The sequence below is a fragment of the Mesoplodon bidens genome (genome assembly GCF_964165515.1).
Source record: "Mesoplodon bidens genome assembly, contig: HAP1_SCAFFOLD_349, whole genome shotgun sequence".
In the NCBI taxonomy this organism is placed as follows: domain Eukaryota; kingdom Metazoa; phylum Chordata; class Mammalia; order Artiodactyla; family Ziphiidae; genus Mesoplodon; species Mesoplodon bidens.
The window spans coordinates 145726-165695 of NW_027672382.1; the positions used below are offsets into that span (position 1 = coordinate 145726).

At 52.4% G+C, this 19970-nt stretch overlaps 1 protein-coding gene across 1 annotated transcript; it reads right to left on the minus strand.

Moving 5' to 3' along the window:
- Positions 1–3323: 3323 nt before the first annotated feature.
- LOC308610287 (BCL-6 corepressor-like) lies at positions 3324–19476 on the minus strand (the record flags this gene model as incomplete). The annotated part of the gene is made up of 8 exons (XM_081259478.1): positions 3324–3688; positions 4839–5005; positions 9898–10086; positions 10519–10664; positions 11928–12173; positions 17831–18017; positions 18488–18541; positions 19201–19476. Coding segments are annotated over 8 exons (1452 nt in total), but the record flags the coding sequence as incomplete, so codon positions are not given.
- Between the last annotated feature and the right edge of the window lie 494 nt (positions 19477–19970).

The following is a 19970-nucleotide window of genomic DNA, read 5'->3' on the forward strand; positions in this document are numbered from 1 at the left end:
CTAATGTTTCAGGACCCCAACCAACAGTCACCTGCTTTGTGATTACTTCCATGACACACCCTCACCAACACCAGAGTTTGCTGCTCCTACGGGACGTTACATGTATTTACTATTTTAACACATACCACAGTGCATCATAATTATGATTGCAGATAGATGTTCTAACAATTGAAAGAGAATGATGACTTTTTTGCTCTTTACATCTTGCTATTTCCCTTCCCATAATATTTCTTGAAGCGAAACCATAAAATATAGACAAACACAAAAAACAGAAAATATAAAAAACGTGTGCTTTGCACCTTAACACAAACTTAAGTAAAATTAGTTCTGACAGTATCCAGCATGACAAACTTCCATGGTACAAATGAGAATGGACCAAGGTTTGAGCAGGTACAGGAGACAATCCAGGCATGAACACCACCAAGGAAAGGTAGACAGGAAGTAACATGGTGTGTAGGAAATCACGAGATCAGTCTGATGGGAAGAGACTTAAACAAGACTGAAACTCACTTCCTAAACCTCCATCTCCAACTGGACAATTCGCAGGACACAGGTGCACCAAAGTGGCCAATTTATTCAATCCCTTTAATATGGAGGAAGAGTTTAAAATTTTACTGGTTTAATTTGCCCCCAAAGCAACTCTCAACAGTTATGGCCTCTGTCGTCGGAGCTTTGTATGAAATTAAGTCAAAGTGTGGAGCTCCTTTGCCTTTTTTTTTTCTCCTTAAAAAAGAAAAGAAACAATTGTTCCGAGTAAAAACAAACATATTCCGAAGCATGTGTACATTGAAAAGTAAAGAAACTTTATTAACAACTTCATAAAAACTGACTTAAAATTTTAAAAAGAAAAAAACATGTTTCAAAGTCCTTCCGACTGGAGTCGTGTCTCATCGTGTCCTTTCTTTACAGAAATAGTCGTACTAGGACACATATGCACAAGGATTAACACCATGACACACTGTACACGGCGGGCCCCGGCGAGCTCACCAGGCGTCGTCTGAGTCCAGGTCTCTGGGGAGGATCCACTCCACGGATGAGCCCAGCAGAGTCTGAAGCTCGTTCGTGAACTCCACCACATCTAAGAGCTCCTTACTTTCCGGATTAAAGGACTCCAGGTCTTTGGGGCAACAGAATAAGAGACTTGCTGACACTTGCCGGTACAACTCGGCCTCCGCGATGGTGACAATTTCCACATTTGGAAAATTGCAGCGGAATATGCAGGAGGACATTTGCAGTTTCTTGAGCAGGTCTGAGAGCAACAGCCAGTTACGACGCCTACACCAGAGAAAGGACAGTGGTTTGAGTTTCCGGCAAAATTAGAGGCGCTCCCAACTATAAACTACCCGTCTCCTGGCGGTGAAAGGGCCTGCTACTTCCACTTTGATTACCCCACCCCCACCCCACTTCTCACTGTCCTTAGAAGATCTACTACTTTTTTTTTTTTTTAATTTTATTTATTTATTTATTTTTGGCTGCATTGGGCCTGTTGCTGTGCACGGGCTTTCTCTAGTTGTGGCTCGCGGGCTCTAGAGTGCAGGCTCATTAGCTGTGGCGCACGGGCTTAGTTGCTCCGTGGCATGTGGGATCTTCCCGGACCAGGGCTCGAACCTGTGTCCCCTGAAATGGCAGGCGGATTCTTAACCACTGTGCCACCAGGGAAGCCCGGAAGATCTACTTCTAGCGGGGGAACTCTGGACTCATGTGCATGTGTTAAGAGACCACTTAGGGCGGATCAGCCAACTTAGACAAAAGCAGGAGCAGCGCCCCTGAACCAGCCTCGTTGCAGGCCACCTCAGTGCTGCCTTGGCTCTGGCCACAACTCAGGTCACCCCTCTCCAAGTAAGTGCACCCCGTTCTAGTCACTGGGGAAAACCAGTCTGTATGCCAACCCAAGGGAGATGGCAAACACCTCTTTGACCTCTCCTCTCCTCCGGCCCTCACGGAGAGAGCATGAGAAACACTCGAGGTCACCTGGCTTTCCTTGCCTTTCCCACACCTCCAACCCGCCCCTCAATGCTGCCGGGAGTGAGGCTTTTTCGAGAAGGGAGGTGGTACAATCCTTCCTGATACCCTGCCACGCTTTATGATCTCTATCCCGAATACAATGTCACCACAAAGGCAGACACGGTCCCAGCCTCAGAGTCCAAGGAGGATGCTACTCCTTAAGCACTGGGGTCAACACACAGCAGAGCAAGGTTTCCTGATGTGTTCACTCCGAAGGGTTGGTCATGGGGCACAGTGGCCCGACTGTGGGGACAAGACTCGATCTAAGCAAATCTGAAGACACATAAGATCCCAGGTGCCACATACAGCTTTTTCTAATCTTATACGAGAAGAGGGTACACATCAGTATTGTCCCGTGGACCTCACGCGCCTTGGAAGGCCCCTATGGTAGCCGTTTGGGGAGGATCCCTTCCCCAAGAGTTTAGTGACTGAAACTGTGCAATTGCAGTCGCTGACTCCCGTGTCCTTTGGGCTCTAGGGGTGTGTTCCAATGAGGGCAGTTGGCTGGGGAGCCCTCCCATCCCCCAAACTTTTCTGGAAAAGTTCCACTGCATTATGTGAGGTCGGTGGACACTTGGTGAGGAATTCACTCACCCCCCAACACATCCACCCTCATCTGCTGAAGGGGATTTCTAACTCCTGCCACCCCACAGAGCAGCTGGGCTGGCTCTCAACCACACGCTGGCCACGCTCACCCCTGAGCGACGGACACCTGGACGTTATAACACGGCAAAACGGGGTCTTCGGAAAATTCAGATTCCAATAGGTCACCATAGGCCTCGTTGCTGTCATCCTGGTCCTCCGGTCCTGGGGGATTTGCTAAAACATCGTAACCACTTTCATCATCTGGTTCTAACCGGGGGGGCAAACAAGAGAGAGGTCAGTAAGCTGGAGCAAGATTCCAGCTGTTCTCCAAAAAGGACCCTGGAAAAATTCTTTCCCAAGCAAGCCCTGCTCACAGCACCACCCCCACCCCCACCCCCACCCCCACAAGCCCAACTGAAACGAACAAGGCTGCTCACCACACACACAGCTGCCAGAGAACTCCGAAGAGCAACCGGGGTTACCGTCGTCAGGAGCCTGCAGGTTATTTCAACAGTGTGGAGAGAGAGGGGGAGAGAGAGAGAGAGAGAGAGAAACAAGATAACGCCTGCTGGTAAGAGGCAAATGCTGCTGGAGTTCGGGAACATCTCACGCTGGGGCTGGTGTCACCTCCTGACAAGTCCCACTGCACACGCCTCCAGGTATCTGACTGAAACCTCCCCACGCGTCCACCCGCCTTCCTGAGGGACTGCCCGCCTCACCGCCCCAGCCTGCCAAACAAAAGCTAGCCTGGCTAGCTAAGAGTTTTCCAGCCCCCCACCTCGCAAAACTCAAAGTACGTATCTCTTCTTTGACAGACTAACGTTGGGCCGCTTTTCCCAGTAAAGGGTCACTTAGAGTAAACGGGGGGGTGGGGGTAGGGGGAACCCAGGTGAAAGGCTGTGAAGTCACCGTCTAGATGCTTGAACAAGACCGTGTCTTGACCTCTGCCGTACCTGTTAAGAACTTCTCCAGAAGTTCGCTGTGGTTCACTTTCTTGATGGTTCTACCTGAGTATGTAGCCAGGGTAGGAACAGCACCGTAGGAGAGGAGCAAGCGGACAATTTCGAGATGATCATTCTTGACAGCATCGTGGAGAGGCCTAGGAGAGGTGCGGGGGATTACACCCGTGCACGCGACGCTTGCTTCTAAGGACACGGGGCAAAATCGAGCGTGTGCGGCCAAGCCTCGTAGGCGCGCTATTTCACCGAGGAGGTGAGTGTACGGTCGCTGCGACAAATTACTCTGTTATTTCAACACATAACCCTTTACGGGACAGGTGAAGGGACCATCTCAGGCCTCATTCTTCAATGCAAATCTCTCTTAATGCATGGCCCAAGGAGGAACTCAGGCCTAGATGAAAACGTTTCCAATGAACTTAAATAGTGACAGACTGTAAGAAGGTAACGTACGGAGGGGTGGGGGGAAGAATCCCAGCATCACGGAAGCAGATACGACAAGCCATTGTTATACCATTACAAACAAAACCCAAAAAGTGCAGTTTGTCAAAGAAACTGGGGGCAAAGTGGAACCTCTCCTGAAACCAACTTGGAGATGAGTGATCAACCCTCTCGCCCAGAAGCAGTCGACAGGCAGGGCGAGTTCTCAGGAGGATACAGAGTCCTCCTGCCCGTGTCCGCTGGGGTCAGGAACACTGTCCGCAGTCCCATCCAGAAAGGATGCGATTTGGAAACCACGAACCACCAAATACCTTACAGTTTTGCTAATGTTATGACCGTCAGGAAAGCCCCAGTGCCCTGCCTCGTGGTGGCATCCCAGGTACAACCAGGAAGATGCTTGGGCTGACTCACACCTGGGCCTCTGGCCAATAAACCGAGGTCAAGGACAGAGTGGGGGCCAGGCCCGGGGATGTGGGTGGACACGGCAGGTCCTATCAAGCCAGTTGCCACTGGACCTGTCTGTACTCCTGCAACTTTCAACTCACATATATGTTCAAGAGTGAGATTCAACAGACGCTGGTGAAGAGTCCAGGGTCTTAAAAGAGAACACCCCTGATTATTCATGCAGGCTCAACATTTTCAGGGACCTCTGTCCATAAGAGTGTCACAGAGTTTTAAAGTTCTATGTAAATTTGCCAGAAAGATCTGTCCGATTCCATTCTAGAGGACTCCACCACCAGTGTGCTTACATGGCACTCACTCTCCATCTTTCCTTCTGGGGTTCCCCGCACACCCTGAGAACCACTGCCTATGCCCCAGCAGGGCCAGGCCAAGAGCAAGACCGCCACTGACCCGGTTCCATCCTGGGCACTGCAGTTGACATCGGCGCCATATTCAAGGAGGTGTCGTACGATGTTGAGCCAACCTCTTGCACAAGCCTCGTGCAGGGTACAGTAACCCGCATTGTCGCGGTGGTTCACATCACAAATCTTGTTCTCCAGGCAGTACAAGACCACTTCCTACGGGGAGAGGAGAGGAGAGGAGAGGAGAGGAGATACCATCAGACAACCATACAGTGAACCTTGTAAGGGTGACCTCCCCATAGCTTGGCGGTGCCCACTTTCAAAGGCATACATCCTTGGGGCCAAAAGCCCACCATAGCGCGGGCAGGCGGCAGGCATCCTGGTCGGGGGTGAGAGTGTGTGAGAAGGGCTTGGAGATGCAGACAGTGTTGTCTAAGGCTCTGCTGCACCAGTGGCCTGGCCATGGGCAAGTTACCCTTGAACTTCTCCAAGCTTCCACAGGGCTGCTGAGAGGACGCATTCGGATAGCGATGAAAGCCCTCAGCCCAGGGGCCGACGTGACCAGTACAGAAGTGTCACAGCTGCTAACATCTTAGATGACACATTGCCAAGCACAGACCATTCTCACTTGATGGGTCTGTTCAGTCAGTGGCAGTGGACGATAACACAAGTTTAGATAAAAGTATGGATGACCAACACTTAAAGAGAGCTTAAATCAGCCAGAGAACATTCCCCAGCTTAGAGAAGCAGGGACACACAGGTCAGCTACATCCTCGCGCCCCCTGTTAAGACCCCAAATCAGAACCTGGGCCTCAGATGCTCTTGTCTGTACGTTAAGTAGAGTTAAAGAGAAGCTCTCTCCCTCCATCCTCGAGGAATGACACAAAATGCCTCCAATAACCCCACCCTCTATTTTGCCTCACTCCACCCTCTCGGGGCAGAATCAGTCTAATATTCTCATATTTACTCAAGTTAATGACAGGAACCTGATACACCACAGGCTGCAACCTCCACATTTCAAGAATCAAATAAAACATTCACCCCCGCCCCCGGAGATGTTCTGTGTCAACACTGTGCATTAGAATCACTGTTATTAACCTTATTTCTTTGGCTTGTTAAAATATTAATATGAACCACTCCCAGTAAGCAGAGCAGGAACTTATTCAATGTTTTATTACCTTAAGAAAGTTTTCAGACACATCGAAAGCATTTGCCACCAGAAAACACATTATACTGTTTATACTGGGTAAGTCGTGCCCAGCAGAGAGCCGTCAGGTTCTGAGAGCTGGGAGTAGGCAGAACGTGCATGTGGCCCAACACATGGTCTGCTGGGTAAGGGGGGATGGGATGGGGTCAGAACAGGCCTCCTTGTGACATCTCTCAGGTAACTCATCTGTTAAACCTAAAACGGGGGTCATTCTAGCCGCCCATAAGTGCGAGATGGGTTCTGTAAAACCTTTTATGCCCTTTGGAGGACACGCCAATCAAAGGTGACCACTCACTTGGGAGCGAACTAGAATGTTCCATTTGCTTACCACGTGAACCTAATGGGGCATGCTGGTAAACCTGGCCATTGGTGCCCTGTTACTTCAGGTCACTGCAGCAGCTCCCTTCCAAAACAAGAGGAGGAAGAGAAAAGGCACGCCCACGAATGCATTTCTCCGTTTACATCCCAACCTGCCAGAAAGCCCACAATCCTCTGGGCTCCCAGGCCACCTGCCCCGAGCCCTGGTATCCAGGATACCGCATGAAGCTGCTGCTCTTTTAGCAGGCCCTCACTAGCCAGACTTGAGTGGACGGCTGCAAGCTAATGAGTTGTGTGCGCCAGCCACGGAGAGGCCCTGTCACGTGGCTCTGGGATCAGGTCTGAACGCCACCAACTGCTGTGCACACATCAATTTACTCAACCCAGGGTTTATTTGCTGTGACAATCATGGCCTTCACCTGGAAACCTTCATCACTACTAGGGCAGATTCAAGGGTACCTAGAAATGAAAGGCCGTCCAAGCTGGTGGGTAAGTCAACTCTCTTCTCCTGGAAGATGGCAGCAAAGGCAGCAGTAGCCCCACGGCCAGGTCAGACTTTTTGCCACGGGCTGTCCTAACTCAACCACGTTGATCCCACTGTTTACACAGTGCTTCTCATTCCCCAGATGAGGACGTCTTCTGTCACCCACAGGAACCCAGGAGCTACCAGGAAAGGAAGGTAGTACTATCCTCATTCAACACTTGGAAACTGAGGCCCAGAGATATTAAACCCCAAGTTCAATTAACATGAAGTACTAGACCTAAAACTCAGGTCTTTGGTACCTGGTCAGCTGGGAAGATTCAAAAGGCCCAAGAGGGCCCCAGTTAGAGGGATGCAATCCAGCTGTGACGAGCACCCCACAGGCCTTCTCTGTTGGGGGTCAAGTGGGCTAACTACACTCTCCTAGCTAAGAGGGTGATGGCCTCTAAATGGATGGCAACCGTCGCCACCAACACTTTCACTAACTGAAAGGTGAAGAGGCGGGGCGAGTCTGTCGACGCAACACATTCCTTGGTTTATTTTCTCTGCTAGAAATAAACGGGAGTGTCTGAAGGGCAGCCCAGCCATTCCAGAGCAAAGTCAAACTGCTTTTGTCGGACAGCTCTCTGTTCAGCGGCTATAAGCCGAATGCCACTACCCGCAAAATGTAACCATAAAGGCCATAAGCCCGACGTTGTGAGTTAATTAAATGCCTCATTAACTTTTTAAAAAACATGACTTATTCAATTCATAGAAAATTTAACCATCACCGCTAAAGGCACAAGCATGTGGTTGCACACTAGCGTTTTAGCCTAAGAAATAGAAGCCTTTTTCCCAGGAGGGAAAGGTTTGAGGTCTTTGGCCACGCAAGTGATCTATTTAACTCGGATCTGAAGCCAGAGTGTGTTTCTAAACTTCCAGAACCACATTATCATGACATAAAGCTCAGACAGCCTTTATACTGCACATGGTATCTTTGGCTAAGCAGAAGAAAATAACCAAGAATGCTGAAGACAAAACTTCAGGAAAACCCTCCCAAACCACAGCCTTATCTGCTTAAGCAAACTGTCCTTCAATTTGAAAAGGTTGAAGCTGCCACATCTCCCAACTGGGCCATCATCCCAACATTTAAAATTCTGCCCAGAGAAATCCCAGAAACTTGGATTCAAAGTTGAAAGCGTTCATCTACTTGTCACAATGTTCAGCATCAACACTGGTGATGTGTGGAATCTACATATTGAAATTTACATTTGAAGAAAAAAACAAATCCCACCGTAAACATTCCCAAGGCTTCCTGTGCAATCAAAGGCCAGGTAGCCTAAAAAAGGATGGATCAAGTGCCCCTTGGTGCAGGCCTCAGAGCCACCAAACCAAAATGGAAACTGTCTTAGAGGACCAACGAGGGTCTTTTGACCTCTCTGGTCCCAAAGGGAGGCTGCTGGAAATGATGCCAAGTTCACAGGTGGGGCTCGGAGCCCCGCCCTCCACGGCGGGTGCAGCAGCACCCCGCCCCCCCATCTCCAGCATTTGCTGGAAGCGGGAGTCTACTTTCTCAACCCTAACCCAAAAGTTGGGGTTAGGGGTCTCCCCCCCCACCTCCAGCGTTTGCTGGAAGCAAGGAGACTATCTTCTCAACCACGGGGGGGTCTAGCTCAACACTATGTGCAACATCTGCTCTGTCCTCCTAGGCGCCCGCTCTCAGCTCTTGGGAAACCAACTGGGTGCTCCTTGGACTTCACCTGCAAGTAACTGCGCTAACTACCAGAAAGTGCTCTCTAGCTAATGGAGAGGTCTCCAAGAGACGTGTAGATATAAACAACAGCACATTCAACCCACAACAACAACAACAAAACACCCCAAACTAAGCATAGCCCTAGTGCTTCCAACTTCCCACCCACAGTCATGCCTTAAGGCCAAGGCAGGCACACTTCCAAGGGCTCACGGCACTATGGACCGGGGTGGGGGGACACGACGGGAGACGGGGGACAGGGGCACAGAGCTGGCTGAGGGTGTGGGCGCCAGGGCTCCGGGCCAGCCTGGGTCCTGCCACCCCAGTGCTCATCCACACCTCCACGCTCAGCCTGCTGAACCGCGTTTTACTGTCACCATTCAACTCCCAGAGGGCTGATGCCAGCACAGAAAAATGCCTTTGCCCTGTGGGCTATTACATCACAATTGCTACTGACAAGTATGGTGGGGGAACTGCACAGGGCATGGAGAGTCATCTGTCTCACAGAGGTTTTGAACTGTCAAAAGGGCAATTCCAGTGTGAGCCAGTCTTGCTGAGGAGCGTGGTGGGCTGTGGAGCACTGCTGGATTGCTACCTGTACGGGTATCAGCTAACCCCTCTGAGGCTCAGTTTCCTCATCCGAGAGTGGGCTAGTACGCGTTACTCCCAAGTGAACATGTTAAAAGGGTGAAAGGAGTTACTACAGATCACACGGGCTTAGGCAGATATCAGCTATCATTCTATGTTGCTCTAGCAAGAGGCCATCACTGTCATCAGCCGTGCTGGGTTGGGATACAGCAGTGTGGACAGGGAGTTTTGTGCAAGGCTCAACCCCTGCTCCCCGCCCATCAGCCCTCGGCTCCCATGCCCTCTCAGAAAGAGACTGCTCAGGTCTGCCCCACTCCCACCCCTACTCTGCACAGACACTTCCCACCCGCTACCCCACAGGGGCATCACTCTGCCCCAAACAGCACAAGTTAGTAGAGCTAATAACTACTCTCCTACTCTCCTTCTTGCTATTCAGAATCCAAAAGGGCTCATTAAAATTCCCCTGGTCGCCAAGCCCTGGGTTAGGTCAGATTTTATATCAGAGATAAGTGAGCCAGACTGGCCGAAGCAGCCTGCCTGCCTGAATGGGAACAGAACATCAGAGAGGCCTGCCTTTCTTTTCACACCACGACTGAACAAGCCACCAAAGAGCCCGCAGTGTGAGCGGGAGCCAACGCAAACACCCTGCTGGAACACCCAGCCCAGCCCGCCACGTGGAGGGGGCTGGGCTCTGAGACCCGCCCCCCATCCCCAGCCAGTGTGTCCCCCACCCAAGGAGCAGCAGCCGGTGGATCCTGATCCGGGGCACCCACAAGGATGCTCACCTCGTAGCCAAGCCGGGAGGCCTGCTGTAGGAGGGTCTCGCCCGCGTTCTTATTGACAATAAGTCTCCGCGCTTCCGGTGGCATCGGGCGGGACTGGGTGGTCTCTGGAGGGGAGCTTGACCATGTCAGCTGCGAGGCCTGGGAAGCTGGTAACAATTGCTGCAAACAGTCCAAGGGCTTCTGGTCCTGCTTGGCCGGAGAAAGATCATAGCCGAAACTGGGCTCAGGCCGCTTTCAAAATCTCCGGACGGTCACCTATCACGAAACCAGGCAGCGCACACATTTCAGGCTGTCCTTCCTCCACCCGCCTGGTTCGCCTCCTCCCTGAGTTACAAACCTGAGTGGAGGAAAGCACTTTTCCTCCTCTCAGTCTGGGGGAGGCGGGGCGCGAGGAAGGGGTTGCATTTTTACTCGCTGGAAACTTCACCACCACCCAGGAGACACGTCCCCTAGGAAGGGGCAGGGACGTTTTGGGGGGAGGGGTTCAGGAAAAGGAAAGCTTTGTCCCCAGAAGCAGAGAAGCAGGCAGGCGGGATGTGCCTGCACGGGCCCAGGGGGCGGGGGAGAGCCAGGGGCAAGAGGTACCTTGCCATCCGCATTGTCCACCTAGGAGTCCCCTGGCAGCGGCAAGCCCCGCCTGGGCTCCTGAGGGATCAAATGCTTGGTTTTGCACGGTCGCTTCCCGGATGGTTTCTCGCTGTTGTCGGTGTATTTCTGCGGCAGGGGCGAAGGCTGCCGATCCATTTCTTCGTCCATGCACAGCACATCTGTCAGGGGGAGAAGCAGCGGGCGTTACACAGTTGTAGCCGGTGAGGAAAGAAAAGCCCATTGTTAGCACTGATCGTTGGAGCAGCTTCAGTTTTTAAAGATATACCAATTATGTTTTCAAAGCGCTTATATGTTAATCATCCCACATTCAACCGGCAAATAGGCTAACCCACGAAACGCCAAATGGCAAGTCGCTTCAAAGGGCCGCAAGAGAGGGCAGAAGCCAGCCCTTCGTGCGCTCCCGTCCCCACCCGTGGGGGGCCTGGGTGCTCGGGACAGGGCGACTGGGGACAGCCTGAGGCTGGAATGACGGCACTGACAAGCGCCCGGGGTCACCCAAGACTTCCCTTCCTGCCCAGCCGCGGGCTGGGTGATGAGGAGCAGCCCAGGAAGTCGAGCTCCCGCCTCACTGTCCATTCCATAAGGAAGTGTGCAGGCTGAAAGGACCTCAGGAAGAAAACTCCCCGCTCGCCACACGCTACTCTTGTCAACTTGGATGGCGCTCAGGTCCCCTCCAGGGCCGTTTCCCACAGAGGGCGGGTGATCCACCCTCCAGGAGCGCCCCCCGCCCCGTGCGTACCTTGTTCATTGTCACTGCGTTTAAGGGACTCCTCCAACCAGCTGCTGTTGCTTTTGGCCTCTGCCCTTTTCCTGCCAGGTTTCTCTTCGGAGATGCTATTGCCCTGGGGGGTGACCGCAGGCTGAACCGCCTGGATCACTTTCTTCCTGCCCTGCCGGCCAGGTTTGCTCTCTGCTCCCGCCGTTCTCTAAGGTGCAGCAAGCGGCGCTGCTTTCTGGGATGGAGCCCTGTTAATTCAATGCACACCTCAGGTTGGTCAGCTCACTATAATGTGGCTCTTCTAAGTGGTGAGAGGAACTGTTTGTCATTTCCCTCTCAGGCCAGTCAGCTAATGGAGAAATAACTACAAATTAATGAAGAAGCCCCCCGGGCCGGGGGTGGTGGTGCGGGGAACAAACTGTCTTACACATCACTAACAGGGGTGGGGGAGGGGAGGGGTGTGGTCACTGTGTTGGCTGGAACTTGTCACCAAGTCTCGGGAGGGGGTCTATTTGCCTTTGGCCACCTTTGGGCTCCAGCCCCGCCACCTGGCTTTGGGGGGGTGGGGGGTGGGATGGGGGTGGGGGTTGGGGAGGTGTGAGTGGCTCCCCCCAGGGATCCAGGGTGGGACTGGAACTTTCCACTGCTCCGCTCCAGGACTTCCGTAGGGTGCCCTGCGGGCCCGAAGCCAAACCGAGCTCACCTTTGGAGACCCGTCTCCGCTTGGCTTTCAGCAGAGAGTCCTCCGGGAGCACAGTGGTCTCAGTGTGGTTCCTATTGCCAGACACCTTGCGCTTTCTGTTCAGCCGGAGGGTGGGGCTGCGTGACGCGTCCGGGGCCGCCTGGTCGGCGGGGGACTCTCTGGGGGGCTCCGTGTCCATATCCTCAGGAAGATCACTGTCTTCTGGGGCTTCAAAGCGGTCAGGTTTGCTTCCATCATAACACTCCCCTAGGGGAGGGGAGACAACCCGGAAAGGAGGGAACAAAGGTCACCAGGAGCAGGCAGGACCCCCACGCCCAAGGCAATCTGCTACCAACAGACCACCCCCCTTTGGAGACCAGGGGCCTCACACGCCAGAAGCACAAAACCCTCAGAAAGACGTCCCAAAGGAAGGACAGCTGAACACAACCAGCAAAGAAAGCAGAAAATGAGGCGCGTAGCCCACTCACAATCCATCCTTCAAGGGTCAAGGTGAGGCATCTACACCATCCGTCTATAGGCATGTGAGATCACTCCCTAACTGCTTAACTCTCCAAGGTGGCTTACTTTTAAAGGGGGGGTGAGTGACCTCACAGTAAGATCCAACCAATCAGGGCAGAGCTACAACGGGGGGTGAGTGACCTCACAGTAAGATCCAACCAATCAGGGCAGAGCTACAAATGACTATGGAAACAGCTGCTAGTCAACAAAAAAGGCTGATGTCATCAAGAGACCAAATAGCCCCCAACTGCCATCTACACAGACATAGCACCAATGTTCACTTGGGTCAGCAGGGGCGAGGGTGAAGAAAAAGGGTAGGGAAAGAATGGTGGGAGGCTGGGAAGCTGGGGAGACCAAGGCAAGAGGAGCCTGGCAAAGGGAAAGGAAAGGCTTCCTGGTGCACACACAAGGGTCAAGGGCAATTTCAAAGAACTCAACCAGATTGCTACAAGTCCGTCTGTCCTCTTTCCACACCCGTGGGGGGAAAGCATTTCACTGCCATCGAGGGGCTGCTCCTATTTCCTGTCTAGGAAGAAGGCCCACAGTGACACCAGTCACCCACCTGGCACGTCTCCACGCCTTCCTTCCCAGGCAACAAGCATCTAAGGACATTTCAAAGACAAGACTCCAACCCCCTTCGTGGGGGTGGGGTGGGGGGGTGCGGCGGGCAGGGCTGAAGTACTCACACCTCAGCTCCGCCTGTGTTGCTCCTGCCCCTCTGCTCAATCTAGCATCCACTTAGGGCTTTTCCTCCAATCACCCCAGCCTAACATCACTCCTCACTTTTGCTCTAGCCAAAGAAACAGTTCAACTGCTTTGCTAGTCACATTGTTTCTAACACACAAATAATTCCATAATGATCACTGTGCTGTTAAAGAGTTCCCCGAAGATGACCCTGTGTCCATCACCGGCCGGGGGTGGGGGTGGGTGTATGAGTTTGGTATTTCGTTAACACCTGAGCTAAGCTCCCACAGCCCGTTTTTCTAGATGAAATCATGGACACACCCCTCACATGCTGCTCGCATTCCTCCTCCTCTCCCTAGACCACTTCAAGTATCACTCCCACTTCTGCTCAGCAGGCTGGTCCCCTGATCAGCCTCTCTTGGGAGCATTCCCAGCATTTAATGGCAGCCAGTTGTGGGGATAAACCTCACCCTGGCCTGGGCTAGCCTGACCTGTGTTCTCAAGGGTGGAACACACTTAGCTTTTATCCAAGGGTATCCCAAGGTGGGAGAGATCCCCATCTAGTCTTGCCGGAATGGTGGAATCACCCCAACCGCGAGGGTCTCCTGCCATGGCAGCAGGAGAAACCCCAAACTCCTGGCCTGTGCTTACGGGTGATGCAGCCCAGGCTACCGCAGGCCCGGTGAAGACGGCGTGCTGCAACTCTCACTCGGGCTGCTCTGTGACCCTCTTAAACACTCGGGCAGGAATGGCGCCGCTTTACAACTCGGCCCCCTTCACTTGTAAAGTGGGAATGTTGGGTTTCCTTGGTGGCGCAGTGGTTGAGAGTCCGCCTGCCGATGCAGGGGACACGGGTTCGTGCCCCGGTCTGGGAAGATCCCACATGCCGCGGAGCGGCTGGGCCCGTGAGCCATGGCCGCTGGGCCTGCGCGTCCGGAGCCTGTGCTCCGCAACGGGAGAGGCCACAACAGTGAGAGGCCCGCATACCGCAAAAAAAAAAAAAAAAGTGGGAATGTTACTGCTAGCCTCCCTCCAGGGTGGGCTTCATAATCACGGGCCGGGCTCAGCACAGAGAAAGGCTGGAAAAATCCCTTTAACCAAAAGATGCCAAGACTTTCAGACCAGCCTGAATCTCAGGCCTGAAATGTAGGAAATTTTAAGAGGTGAGCCCTGCTGGTTACACCATTGGACTTCTCTGGTCCAATCAGCCTTCCCTAAAAGCTCCGTGGGAGGGGATCCATGGAGGGATGGAAGGGCTACCTTAAGAACCCCCATGTCCAAGTTGAAAGTTTCTTTTTCCAAACTAGGTCCATCCACCCTTCCCCCAACCCCAGAGCCTTTTAGGGCAAAGATCTCAATTCCCCTCAGCTAAGGCCCCCCAAGACCTTACGCTAGTGTGACCTTACCCAGGCCAGTAATAACCCTGAAGGACACCCACCCCGACTGCCCAAGATGCCCATGGCCACCAGCTATGGGGTAGAGGCTCCGTGTCACTTGGAGCTTCTCAAAGACTGTTCTAACCACGACCCACACGAGGATGACCCTTGAGGGCAAAAGAGATGGGGAGATAAATAGATGCACGGGGATCCTAACCATCAGGCTTTGCCATCATTGCTACTTTTGGCCCTTCTAAAAGTGGGAAGCCATGTGCCCTTGGTCACCCAGTCTAAGCAAGATGTGAACGTGGTCCCTGCAGCATGGTCTTATGACTCACAGCACATATATCCCAAATTCATTATGGTTGTACCATAGCATCACCTCACAGAAGCATCACCACAGCAACATTTACAAGTCACTGTGGCAACAAAGCACCCTCACCACTGTTGAGCCATGCCCAGTGAGGCCTAAACAAGGTGAGAGGGTTCTGAGTCGCTGCAAGGCTCCCCAGGATTAAAATCCCCTTCTCTGTAGCTTAACTGTAATAGCACCTCCAGTCAGGGCTAACCTTGTTCAAAGTTACACCCGCTACACAAGGAGTGCAGGGGATCTCTGTTCCAAAGTAGTTTACAAACGTGCAGGTGCTCAGCTGGAAGAGAAGTTCCCTGAGCAAAGAAGTTTCATGAAGCCCCTTGACTGAGCCTTCCTCCAGCTCCTGGCCAGGCACTGCCACTGAGCAGGACCTAGGCCTGTCCCAGCCAAGTGGTTCGCAAGGGAGATGGTTACTCCAAGTTTGAGAAGGAAGGGACCAATGCCTCCTTGCCCCGCCCCATCTTCAAATGCCACTGAGGGTTCCTAGTGATGAACTTCCAAGTCTGAGGAACCTCCAAACTCATTTGGTGAACTTCCAAAATAAAAATTTCACTCAGCCACCCATGTGATCATAAAGAATAAATGAGTATCTCGGCCACTGTGTTTTCAAGTTAATTCCTTTTTTTAAACAACCCCTAGCAACAAGATGCACCCGCGCCAGGACAACCAGGGCCGTGCAAACAGCACCCACCACCTTAGAAGCTCCTGGGCCCTCCATGGGTAGGGGCTGCCTCAGAAGGGGGAAGGCATCTTGAAGGCGTCCTGGACCCTCTCTGTGACCCCTGCCCGCCCCAAATCCCCGCCCCAGCTCCCATGTGCTCACAGCTCGGCTCTCGGCCACACCGACACCCATGAGAAGGACCTGAGCCCATATCAGCTGAAGACGTGATGGCCCAAGAACAAGAAGGCCCGTTCATATCCAGCTGAATGGAATGAACACCTGCTGGGCCTTGGACGTGGAGGCTGCAGTAAGAACAGTGGCCCCTTCAGGTGACCTTTCCTGACCAGCTATTTACAAACCCCACGTCTCTACAAGACAGAGGGTGGGTGGGGAACCCACCTCCATTGCCCCAACCTTTCAAACGCAGCCCCTCACCTTCCCCAACCCTTCTCCTGCCCTCCCATGATGGCGATTCATGGCTCACTGGGCCACGTCCCGGGTGCTCCAGGAAGAGACCCGTCGGTCGGTCTGAGATTGGAGGCAGGCGGTGGGGGGAGGGGGCTTTCGGAATCATCTGGGGCTCAGGCCCTGCTCCCCATCAGCCACACCGAGTTCTCGTCTCCACGGTCAGCAGGAAAGACTGGGAAGGACGCACACTAACGTCTCTGGGAAGAAGGGTGGGTGAGGCCACTGAGACATGAAGGGCAGCGGCCACCCTGGGTTTGGCCACGTTGCTGGAGAAAAGGGCGAGAAGACTCGAGGCCGGTTAACTGCCCGCTCCCTTCCTCCAGCCTCCCTCACCATCCACCCGCAACAGGCAGATTCCCTCCTCAGAAAAGTGCATCCCCGTGAACTTGGCCTTGCCCACTTTTATCACATCTCTCTGAGAAACTTCCCCAGGAGCTGAGTTATGAGGCCACTCAGGAGGGTAAGGGCTGCGTGTCAGCTGTGAGCACAGGCAAGGAGGGAGGCCTTCTTGCTGCTTCACTCCAGGGTGGCCTGGACCCTCCGTTTTTCATTCCAATCCCGAGGGGGAGGAGCTCGGAATCGTCTACTCCAGGCACATCGAGAGCCCCATCCCTCGGGTAAGGCCGCCACTGACTAGCCCCAGAAATCCCCTTCTACGGGAGCCACGTGGGACACACCGGTCCCGGTGTGGCTTACCCAGAACCCTGGCCACAGGCCTTTGTCTGACCCCAAAGATGAGCTGGGGGAGGGCAGTGCTCCAAGCAGCAGAGAGAAGCACACGCTGCTGCTGACCACAATTTTCCCGAACTGCATCAGGCACCCACGACCTAAGCGTGCGGGCCAACGCCGACCCTACGACTGGGTCCAAGGGCCTGGGCCTCCCAAACGTGCCCACCACCCCCGACTGTCCCGTCTCAGGAGGATTGCACGCCCACCCTGTCCTCGACGGTCACCTAGGTGCCCTCACTCACCATCACCGGTGAGGTTTCTGGGGTCCGGAGCAGGCTGCAGGCCACAGGCCACAAGCACGCACACTGAAGAAAGCGGGAGAAAGACCTCCACTTGCTGCCAACGCATCTCATTAGCCCAGGAAGTCTCGAGGGCAAAGCCCGAAGTCAACCCCAGTGGGGGAGCAGCCGAGGGGACCGCAGAGTGTGACTCGAGGCCAACACGAGCTTTCTCTCCAGTTCGGCCTCCAGAACAGAACACACCCGTCTGGTGGGAAGAACGGCCTCGTTGATCCCACGGACTTGGAGCGTGGTGTCAGCTCCTCATGACTGCAAACGAGCCTCCACAGAACACAATGATGCTCATCTCTCTGGGGCCTTCATCAGCCCTCATCGCACTTGAACGAAACCTCTGCCTCTGGAGGGAGAGTCCGAGTACCCTCCACTCCCTCCCACAGGAGACTGTCACTCTGGAGGGTCTGGCTCTGGCTGCAAGTGCCATTCCACTGCTACCAAAAACCCGTGTCCGTACCTGCTACAAAACAGAACACATACCTGCTACGCCGGAGGTCCTGCACTGCCATTCCTCTGCTCTACTGTATCAGACTATTACTAACTACAGGACTAGCATTGCTCCGGAAAAAGGAGACGCGTGCCAGGAAACAGCATTTCATAGGTGCTTCACTCCTGGATGCCGCAACGCTCAAAAGGACAACCAGCCTTGCAATCCACAGCTGGGAAGGGTGGCCAGAGCAGCCCGTTCTCCGAACAGCCAGCACCCAGACGCTGGGCCGTCGGAAGCGTACTGTTTCCTCTCACCTCCCTCGGCACTGGGAGAGGAACCGCCCCGTTCCCACTGACGTGGTACCACACGCGAGCCGCCTGGGTTCACTTACATCTCTCACTGTCGTTCTGGTCGGCAATGGCCTCCTCCGGGGCGACCGACTTTGGCTTTTTGTCCTGACTTCCTTTCAGCCTTTCCCAGTCAGCGGGGCTGAATTTGCGCACCTCGGAGTCTTTGGTCGTGGGGTGGCCACCTTCTCGCTCTTTCATCTCCAACTCTGAGAAGCGCATCACTGCACGCTACAAAGAGAACGGAGATGGAAAAAAGACACACCTTACCACCAAAGCTATTTCACTGCCCTTACCTTAAAGGAAGGTATCTTCAAAGAAAAGTTTGCCCAAAACCAACCACAATTTATGATACAACTGAGATATTTTAAAATTGAACGATAAAACGTAAGAGTGTCTATGTGTAACTAGTCACACACTCTTTATTCGTAAAGCCATACGTATGTAGAGATATATGTGGTGTGTATATATAGCCATACATACACTGTGGCATACAGACAGACATTCTCTTTCGAAGGTAAATAAAACAAAACAAAAATACAACGCAAAGAAAGCGAAACAAAAACACAACAGAAAAGAAAACAAATGCACAGTGAATAAAGAGGACCATGGCCCACAAACTTCCCTTTGTATATTTGGAAATGAAATTTAACTCAAAAGGTTTATGGAAGATTCTAGTAATAAAAATTTGAAGAATTGACCTCACAGTAAGCAGCAGGTAGACATAAAATACTGTCCTCTTGTAATCCTTCCATCTATGTAATTAAAATGGGCACTCAATGGATCATTTAGATAACTTCAGCCATTTTTATAAGCATAAACCAATTTTTTTCTTAACATTGCAAAACAATTTGGCTTTATTTGTGTTTTAATTAAAAGTAAAATATCTTAAGGAAATTCCTATACAACATCTATCATTCACTAGCAAGTTAAATACATACTCTATCCCATTAAGCAAGGTTTGTGTTTTTGTTTTGTTTGTTTGTTTGTTTTCTGGGTGGAAAAAAAAATTGCACGAATCTCACAGACATGCGGCCGCTACACACCTCCACCAAGTATCACGTAAGGCATTCTAAGCAGCGCTTTTAGGTATATTTGTTAACGTACAGTAACGGCAGAGAAATCAAAGCGATTGATAGGTAAATGTCATGCAGTCTTTTAGACATCCTTCGCAATAATTAAAACTTCCGTTATCAGCATTCGAGTGGAGTTCGCTTAAAATCTACAGAATAACTTCAAGTATCCACTTACGTCCCCTTACTGGACACATTTCAAACATTTAAATTATCCTAAGCTTCATTAACCAAATCAGCCCAGTGTCCTGCCCTATCATACCCCCGGCCCCCTCCTCTTCACACATTAAAAAAACCTGACAACTGGTCAGGCTCCTGAAATTCGGGTGGTGGGGGCTCACCTGCAATGCCCGCTCCTCCCGACTGAGCTGACGGGAGTCTGCGTACAGTCCGGTAGCGACACACTTGAACCGGTCACCTGCGTAACCAGCGGAGTTTGCGATTCTCTTTGCCAGCTTAGATGGCTTCGGTTTCAGAACTTTGCCATCGGTTGATCCTGCCACGTCAGCTCCGTCTTTGGTGTAGGTGGGGGTGACGTCCACACTCGGTGGGGCACTGCCCACGCAAAATGGTTTGGGATCCTTTTGGGTTTTCCCGAACGTGACCGCAGAGCCGTCGCTCCCCAGGGTCGGCTCCAGGAATGCAGTCGAGACCGGCGTCACCAGGTTCTCCTTGTTGGTTACCGCTGGAACATTCTCCTTGCTTAAGCCGGAAACTGGCTGGCCCGGAGCCTGTTTGAAAGTATAGGCTTCGTGGAAGTCACTGATGCACCCCAACTCCTCTCTCAGGGCAATGAAATCCCGGTGTGGCTGTAGGGCCATATTTTACTTTTTTATTTTTTAATATATGTTCACATGTTTCCATAAAGGATCCAAGGTGGCCCATAACGTAAGGACACACAATATTAGCTTTAAAAAAACATGGAAAAAAAAAAAAAAAAAAGGGAAATCATGATCCTGGAAATGGGTTGCATCCTTTTAAGGGGTGAGAATAACAGAATGAGTGAGCCAAAGATTTGGGAAAGGATCTCACATTTCCAAACGTCCAAATCTTAAAATTGCACCAAGTGGGAATGTAGCTGTGGCAGTATTAACCTGAGAGAGCTCTATGA